The sequence below is a fragment of the Bactrocera latifrons genome, unplaced genomic scaffold, assembly GCF_001853355.1.
Source record: "Bactrocera latifrons isolate USDA-ARS-PBARC rearing strain unplaced genomic scaffold, ASM185335v1 scaffold_36, whole genome shotgun sequence".
Taxonomy (NCBI): domain Eukaryota; kingdom Metazoa; phylum Arthropoda; class Insecta; order Diptera; family Tephritidae; genus Bactrocera; species Bactrocera latifrons.
Window position 1 is genome coordinate 1767474 of NW_017537001.1, and position 9241 is coordinate 1776714.

The 9241-nt window shown below is 34.1% G+C and overlaps 2 protein-coding genes across 2 annotated transcripts in view; both read right to left on the minus strand.

Annotated features, from left to right (window-relative positions):
- Nucleotides 1–448: 448 nt before the first annotated feature.
- On the minus strand, nt 449–2568 carry LOC108971787. The gene is made up of 6 exons (XM_018938066.1): nt 2384–2568; nt 1838–2314; nt 1183–1763; nt 958–1123; nt 722–890; nt 449–644 (listed from the first exon to the last, which is right to left on the minus strand). The coding sequence occupies exons 2-6, from the start codon at nt 2211–2213 to the stop codon at nt 470–472; spliced, it is 1467 nt and encodes a 488-aa protein (XP_018793611.1). The 5' UTR covers nt 2214–2314; nt 2384–2568; the 3' UTR covers nt 449–469.
- Nucleotides 2569–3837: 1269 nt separating this feature from the next.
- Nucleotides 3838–9241, minus strand: part of LOC108971853 (myeloid differentiation primary response protein MyD88) — a 45731-nt gene continuing 40327 nt past the window's right edge. The window contains exons 3-6 of the mRNA XM_018938170.1: nt 7027–7367; nt 6779–6947; nt 6486–6684; nt 3838–5364 (exon numbers count right to left, since the gene is read on the minus strand). Of these exons, the coding sequence (XP_018793715.1) occupies nt 4920–5364; nt 6486–6684; nt 6779–6947; nt 7027–7367 (1154 nt within the window). The 3' untranslated portion in view covers nt 3838–4919. The remainder of the gene's footprint in view (nt 5365–6485; nt 6685–6778; nt 6948–7026; nt 7368–9241) is intronic.

Genomic DNA, 9241 nt, shown 5'->3' on the forward strand with positions numbered 1-9241 from the left:
AACACGTGCATATAAATATATAGATATTTACGTCTACTTACCACACATTGTCGAAGCATTGCTAGAAACCGCGAAGTAAATCTCATTGGCATATCAGAACTATGATTGTTGCCAAAGCAATAATGATTCCTCAAGCAGCACTTACTTAACAGTTGCCACACAAATACATACATATGTATATTAATATATATAATTTTTTCACGATTCACTTGGTTTGCAAACATATAATGACAAACATTTTTAAGTACATATTTACGTATATTTCCCTTCGATATTTTCGCACTAAAACTATGAGATAGGATTTTCTTTAAACAAACTAAGCTACAAAATATAGGCTGCGAATATTAATACAAAAAGGCACTACACATGTATGTATGTATATAGGTATGTGTATAATTTTTGGTTTCTTTAAAATTGGCAAGTAAATGCGCAAAGGCCTCTCTGTTGCTAAATTCAGGCAAAATTTGAGTTATTGCTGCACTTTTTTCTTCTTTATCCATTCGGGCTTTTTCAAAAATTTCTTTTTACCCGCGCGGTTATCAGCAGCGGATTGAGTTTTTGGTTTTGCTTCGGATTTATATTCGTCAGCAGGTGCTATTGGTGCGTCTGGTGGTTTGGGCATACTTGTTAGCGCTGGCATATCACTATATAACAAAATAAAAAGTAAATAACAATGTTATAAAGTATACAATAACAAAATCTAATGCTCAATCAAGCTTACTGATTATATTCTGTGGTTTTTGTGAGTGGTGGCAATTCTTTGACGCTTAAGGAATCGACTAAAAGATCCCAAAAATGTTCACTATGGTATTTGAGCGTATGCAGACCACGTAAACGACGCGGTAACTGTAAGCCGTAGAGTAATGGTATAATTTTGCGACGATTTTCCTCTGCAGAATGCCATACATGTACGTATTAGTATTAAATAATAAGAATACAAAATAATTTTTTACTTACGCAATTGCAACGTTTGCGCGTTGTGGAAGAAGAAGCAACTCTCGTAGTCGCGGTTAAAATTTGGGGTTACAATTAGCAGTACGTAGTTACAGCGATCCTCCATGAGCTCCGTCACCGCATCGTGAAAGAAAGTGCCACCGAGCAGGTCACGGTTTTTAAACACAAGCTGGAACAAAGAAATTAAACGTCACATCACGTTAAGTACAGTAGTCACGAGTGACTTGCCTGGAAATTATATTCTGTGTATTTCTCTAACTTTTGCTGCATTTCGTTGGCATAATGCTGATCGGGTTCGGCGTACAGTACAAATGCATCGTATTTTGTTAGCGGCAAGCCTCTGCGTAAACGCGCGGCATCTTGGCGTGTTAGCGGATTTACTTCGTTCGTATATTTTTCACTTTCGTACTGTTCTATTACCGTTTTTGGAGTTTGTACTGCTACAGGCATGATCTCGGGCACGAGTAGTGCAGTTGTTGGTGCGCTTACTCTCGCCTGCGTTGCTGCATTTGTTAATTCCTCAACACGTGCAATTAGAGATTCCAGATTTGTGGGCAGGCTCGGCGGTGGGCTGGGAGGCGGACTTGGCGGTTCACTTGCTGAGGAGCTTGAACCGCCATCGTCATTCTCTTCATTATCCGCGTCATCACTTTCTTCTTCGCTTTCGGTGTTATTCACCCTATTTATATTGTTGCTAACTAAAATTTTTTCGCTACTTTCAATTGAATTAATTGAAACACTCTCTGTGTGTGTACCGCCCGTTACATTTGAGTGTGACCTAGTGTACTCAAATTGCCGAGCATCTTTTACTAAAAATGAGGAGATTTATTAAATAATAGATAAAGTGAACTACATACATATGTATGTATATTCCTGTACTTACGGAGAAACGTAAAAATATCGTCACTCACATCCCACCTATCGATTTGAGAAAGAAAATGCAATAAATAAAAACATGTAGCCTCCGCTACATTTCGTTGTGTCCACTGACTCAACACAGTCTGCATTGGATCGTCAGAGTTATTGTTACAGAAGTTTCGCACTTTTGCCAATTCAGCTATGCCACGCCAGTCACGATCATGTCCCGCATGCCTTAAGATTTTACGACCATTCAACATTTCCGATAGTTTAATGCAAGTTTCCGAACTCAACTCCGAAAGCGGTGTTTCAGCTAGGAGACGTGCTTCTTCGCTATAATTGAAGGCGGGCACTTTCATAGAGAAAGGTATTTCGTTTTCGGTATTTGTATCCAGCACCATTTTAACCAATTACGAGCATATGCCTGCTTCAACAGAGTATCACATTTATTAACTTCGTGACGTTTTCTAATAACAATGCACAGGTACTGTTTCTACAATGACTGGAATTAATCAATAATTGAAAAGTTATATTAATTTAGAGAAAACACTCGTTTATAAGAACTATTTACCTTCTTTTCGAGTCCCGCCAATTACTCCGCTACCTGTTCCTACTATTCGAGTCTTTATTCCATATACATTTTCTTAATTGACACACTCAACAAATTTTATTATAGAAATTCAATAAACTGAGGGTAGATTTGAACCGAAACCCGATTTAAACAATTGCTGCGTCGAACCAATAATAAATGATAAGTTAGCGAGTGGAAAAGATTCAACAATTTACCGGCATGAGTGTTGTCAAGTCGACGCTAAGAAGGTGATTTTTTTTGGCTTATAAAAAACGAGAGTTTTTATTCGCTTAATATATACAGGCTACATGCAAGAATTACAAATTATTATAAATTTCAACAATAGAATAAGTTATAGAAGTATAAGTATTATTAATATATTTCCTAATAAGTTAATCATATTATATGCACAGAGGTGATGGAAATGAAAATGTGGCAGCCCGTCAAATTTCGTATAGGGTGACTACGATGTCTAGATTCTGAACTGCTATAAATAAAATTAATTTCAGTGAAATTATTTGTGGTAAACGCATTTTTTAAATCTAATATTATTTTTATATTTTTTAAATCATATTTTATAGTTAAACACCGTTTTAATCTGATATGAATTGTAATACGGCTTATATAAAGTTGCTTGTGTGTACGTCTACATTCTGTGTATTTCCGGTATTTGTCAATATCGAACCGGTAGATTTGTTTACAGCGCATATCCGCCTGACACTCTGGGTAAAAAAAAAATTTTGAAGTAAATTTTAAAAGAAAATTGTAAAAATTGCAAAAATCGGTTATCAATTAGATATCATATTTTATAAAAGTAAGGTATTTATGTGTGTGGTTTACAAAGGAAACAATTTTAATCATATTGAGGCATTTTGTCAATAATTAGCTGCAGTGGAATATAACCTCAAAATTTTTTTAAATGAATAAAGTGAATAATTTGTTGGGCATGTAAATAAATCGGGTTTAGCAAGTTCAAATCTCAGCTAATTTATGTACAAAGTGCAACGTCTTTAAATTAGATATATACTTATCTTGAAAAGCGGTTTCAAATGCAATTGTTTAGCGGATGTAGCAGAAGAATCTAGTGAGTACATAAAATTAGTTATACAAAATGTAATAACATCCATTCGTACATATTTACACCAAACTTAAGCATTTGCAAGCCGCTTAGAGCAGTGCTAAACTACCTTTTCATCAAGTCTCTTGTTCGTTAACACTGTGTGGCACTAATCATCTCACCAACATATTTTGGAGAATTTATTTAAAAATCTTAACTAAGCAATTGTAATACAATTTATTTAATAGTTCGAAAAACAAATATGACAGTGTCATTGGCATTGTCATTTCCTCTCCGTCATTAAAACAAAAAAACTATAATGAACTAACTTTCTCAGTGGAATTACATCAATTTATATATGTATGCATTAATTCTGCTTCAGCCAATTCAATAGAATTTTATGCAAAACAAATTCAATTGTATGTAAAACCATTTTTTATTGGGGATAAACGAATTAAATATTCTAGATTATACAGTTTCATTCATGAAAGCTTCATAGTTAAAGCAGCTACTTATTATTCCGCTGCGTTTCCAATGCTATAATAAACGACTGCATTGTGTGCACTGCAAACCAAATTTTATGTGAATCATAATTGAATATGGTTGTGATAGCGTGGGTTTTTTTTTTTTGTTTTTATAAGATTGCATATTGTCTTTATTCGTTGTCTTAAATAGTACATTCTTTATGAATATGTATACATTTATATATAAATACAACTCTTAATAATGGTTTTTTAAAGCACTTTATGGCTTGCTAATTTGTTTGCAATATTGAAACAGTTAATTTAACAGTTAAAATAATAATTAAAATGACACTGATTTGTGCAGCTATGTCTGGAGAATCTTATAAATTCAATCAGCAGATATGTACATGAGTGCGCGTGCTAAATTGATCGCGAAGTATTGATGCTTGTGTGTATATGAGCATTTGTGAGCGAAGTAAGAAATGCAACAAGTTGCTAAGGAAATATGTAGTGAGCACTGGATAGCTTAAATGTATATTTGAAACATTTTAAAAGCGTTATAGAAAGTGGCTACCAGTCAGAATTGACTTCACAATTAACAACAAATATATATTGTATATTAAAACAATTAATAACGCACAATTACATTTTTTAATTTTCTTTTGTAAAAATACGAGTTTTAACTGATTGAGCGGGTGTATAGAGCAGAAAGCGTGTAAAGCGCACGAAATTTATATTGTATATATTTTGTGAGTGTTGGCTGCTTGTTGTGTCACAGTTGCGAAGATAAAACCAGATTCGTATAATAAAATTAATACATAAATAATATACAATACGCTAGAACATAACACTTTCTTCATTTTGCTTGCATTTTGTTACGTATTCATTGGTTTTGCTAAATAATATTATATATATATATACTCGTATAACTGTTATTTATAAATACAATCTTAAAATCAATTTACAATTAAGCATAAAATAAAAACAAAAAACATTTAATTAAAATACAATACTATTATTCTGCTGTTTGTTGTAGTTTCGGACTACTGCGGCTAAACACCCGCTTGAGCACAGCTTTAATAGGTTTCTTCTTTTTCTTCTTCGCCTCCGTACTTATGCTGAGATCACTCATGCTGACGGCGTTGTCAACATTAACGCCAGCATTTAGCTGACTAGTAGAGTGTGCATTTCGCAAACCATTGACGACTTGACTAATGCGATTGTTGTTGTGATTGTGACTGTATACACTATTGTGATGACGCAGGGATGAACGTTTGTTGAAATGATAACGTTGCTCCTTCTGTTGAAATACATCATCCTCCTCCTCTTCGGGTGTGTAGGCATGTCCATTAATATTGATACTCGGTATGGGTGAGGTGGGTGTGGTTACGCTCGTTGTGCGGGGTGTTAGTAAGCTTGTATAGCTCGTGTCAGATGGTAGTTGCCTAACGGGCAGCACGCTGTGGGTGAAAAAAGTATATATATATATATATATATATGTATGTATATATAAAACAATTTATAGAGATAAAGTAAGTACGTATTTATCTAAATGCAAACACACACACACATATATACATTTTGAGTGTGTGCATTTAAGAGGTGTGATTAGGCGCTAAGCAAATAAGTATTATATAGTGTTGAATGCTTGACTTGTGAGTGCTTGAGATATTTATCTGATCGTGAGATAATAATTTACTTTATTGTTATTATCAAATATAACTGTATATGAAGAATATAAAAAATGTCTGTATTGTGTTCAGTAAAATAATTATTGTTGTTGTGGCGCCTTTTATATTTTTATTGTTTTATTTCTAGTGAAAAAATAGAGGTTATCTCCAATGGATATTGGAGAAGATATACTTCCACAGAGTTGGCCCAGAAAGGATGCATGTGTTAGATTGAACATGCGAAGAGGTTAAGGTCAAACCCGATAAATCCCTTACTGTTCATGCCGTTCTGTCAGTTTTAAACGCGTTTTCCAAAAGCAGTTCTTTTTGAGCATTGACATGATTTTATTCTATAAAATATATTCGAAATTTGTAAATTGTTATTCATTCACAAAATCGATAACATTTTTTTCTGTATTCAAGAGTAAGAAATAATATTTTTTATTTGAAAAAAAAAAAAAAAAAAAAATTTTTTTTTTTGAACACGAAAGTAGACTGTCATTCCCACTTCAGTCGGGTTTACGTGACTGAAACGAACACGGATTTTTCATTGATGATGGAGTACTCGGCAGAATTCTGGCGCTACAACAACAGCACCTCATTAACGCCAAATAACTGACTTCTAAATGGGTTGTATAAACAGGATAAATGCATTTCTATGATTTTCCGGTTATGGCTCCTAATAAAGTAAAGGTTCCCTACTCAGATTTATATGTGAAGAAAAACCTTAGCAGCGTTCGCAAAAATTATTTGGGACAATAGTCTATGTTGTTAGAACAACAAAAACAACTATTTTTGAAAACAGAATATAATCCTTCGTTTTTCTCACAAAAAAATTTTATAGGTTAGAGTGAATACATTTGTTTTTCTGTCTGCATTTCTAACATATGGCTTAAAGATTCTTGGCTTACTTGTCAACTTCATGCAGGCCATATGGTGACGGGTCCGTGGCATTGTAAGAGCGCCGTATTGAGTCACCAAGACGCGCCCAAAAGTCAAATAGCGTAGTAGGCACTGGTGTGTACTTGAGGTGTGTGTATATTTTCAAGGCACGTGGTATAATAACCGAATCTTCATAAATAAGCGGTATGATCTTGCGCGTATTATTCTCTGTAAAGCAATAGAAAAAATACGGAAAATGTAATTGAATTAAATAAAAGTTTCCATGCCGTTCAACTCGTTTATTAGCGGCAAATGCACTCACGTATTTGCAGCGCGTGTGTGTAATTCATCAAAAATTGATTCTCTGGACTATCGAGAAATTCTTTTGTTAAGATCACAAGTAAGTAGCGGCAACGCTCCTCGATCAGTTGCGTCAATGCAACGTGCGTGAACGGTACGCCACCGAGCAGATCACGATTTTTGAAGCATAACTGCAATATAACAACAAATCAATATGTATTAATTATAAACATATAATTAGTGAAAATAATTGTTTGATTTAGCACATACCTTGAAATTGTATTTCTCATTTTCTTCGAATTTGGTTTGTATTTCGGCGGCTTGTTCAATATCCGCATCGGCGAATAGCACGAATGCGTCATACTGTTGTGGCGGCAGTCCTTTTTGGGCGAGTATCACATCGTCACGTGTCAATATGGTCATATTCGGATCACTTTCAATGCTGTTGACATCGTTGCCGTTAATACCGTTGCTGCTCGCCGGTAGGAACGGTGACGTTGGGTTCGACCAAAAGGTGGCCGTCACCGCCGTTGACGATGTCGCGTCTGTTGTATCGCTGGCGATTAACGATTTTTGTCGCAATTTTATGGCATACCTTTTAGCATCCTCAACTGCAAGTAAAACAGGTGAAATAAATTTATTTGCCAAGCGTTAATTATTAATAATTTCTGCAGTTCGTAGAATTGATCACAAATAAAGTGTCACAGGCGACTAGTGGGAATCACCGCTTACTTAAAAGGGTTATTGGTGTGGCAGCTCATTTTAAGATAGTTGCAAAAAGCAACGTCGATCGAGTTAAAACAATAAACCTTTCAAACAAACCTAAAATATATGTCAACCTTCTAGCGTAAACGACGAGGTAATATATACCATATTTACAACACAAAGTTTATGTTTTTGCCACTGTGAAACTTAATCGAACTCAGGTAATAACACTCAACTGGTTCAATATAAGCTATACAAGAGAATCACAGTTCCCGATTTTATTTTTTTATTTTACGAGATTTAACATTTCTTTAACAACATTTGTTAGATTTTCTAATTTCAGAGGATCCACCTTAGAGATATAGTGGTCCCTTGGTCCCCTGTAGTTCCTCACCAAGTAAATATTTTGACTAACACTAAGTTTTAAAATACAGTTAAAAGATGCCATAATATGTCTACACATGTTTGGATCAATAATTTTGCAAAAAAAAAAAAAAAAATGAAAAAATCTTGGAAATTCGCTTTTTTCGGCCTTCTAACTGTATACTATATAACCTCCTTTGAGATCTGAGGTTATAAAATGTTACTGGGACCCACTTCCAGGGAATATTGTTTACAAATGTTGCATATGTTATAAAAAATATATTTAATATACAAGTTGAATTTTGCACACTTCAAGAAGTTGCTCATTTATCGAAACCATGTATAAAGGACTCCTATATAGCATATTGTACAATCGGATACATGCATCTTTAGGAAAATGTTACATGACATATTGGACCTCTATAACATATAGCAAATTCAAAACAAAGATCTAGTGGTCATAGATACGACACGTGCTCTCTATTCTGACTGGCAGATTTTGGTCTCTATCAGAAAATTAAAATTTTAAGACATTGATAACATAGTATGTATATTTAGGAGCTTAAGAGCAAACTAAGGTTCACAAGTTGTTCAATTCTACATACTCATGGCATATAAAAAAATTTCAGAAATTGTTTTCACTGAACAAAGAGTGCAATAAATATTATAAACGTAAACATTTATACTTCCTCATAAGGCAATCAAATTGTGCTTAGTGCTTGAAAATATGATAGACTAGCACACGTGACATCCGATTATGAATATTTGTATATTTTTGCGCGACTCATTATAGGCCAATGGCCATACACATTGCATTATATAAGTATGTATACAAATACTTACATATAAATATGTAGAAAAATTATAGTAATTTGCTTATATAAATTGTTTTAGATATATTTTTAGTCAGCTGCCGGTGTACTCATTTTGTGTATGTACATATGTGTGTAGTCAGCCTGCAACAGGCACTTAAAAAAATATTACGCCGCTTATCGGCACATACTGTTTGGCCTTGTGAGGAGCACATGACGCTGATGAGCATTCTTCAATTGCCATGTGTGTGGCAGTAAGCACTTTGATTAGCATTCTAATGCGCGAATTTCATACCTACGTATACTTATGTATGTACATACATATATACAAACATATATGACTATCAGAGTGGCAATAACACTTTTAAAGCGCGTTTATGGACCTTTTCGATATTTACCACTTCTAATTTGGCATTCATAATCGATGACTGTCAGTCAAACAAAAAAAAAAAAAAAAAAAAAAATAAATATATATATTGGACCTGGATATATATATATATATATATGTTGTGTGTATTCATATACCTGTCTCTTATACACATCTAGATGTGTATACGAGACAGTGTATAGCTCGTGTCAGATGGTAGTTGCCTAACGGGCAGCAC

Bases quoted from the DNA above. Each gene is read 5' to 3' on its own strand.
- LOC108971787 (XM_018938066.1), bottom strand. From the start codon at position 2,213: ATGGTGCTGGATACAAATACCGAAAACGAAATACCTTTCTCTATGAAA. The intron at 1,764-1,837 runs GTAAGTACAGGA...CCTCATTTTTAG, and splicing joins CGATATTTTTACGTTTCTCC to TAAAAGATGCTCGGCAATTT. The intron at 891-957 runs GTAAGTAAAAAA...GGCATTCTGCAG, and splicing joins CGCGCAAACGTTGCAATTGC to AGGAAAATCGTCGCAAAATT.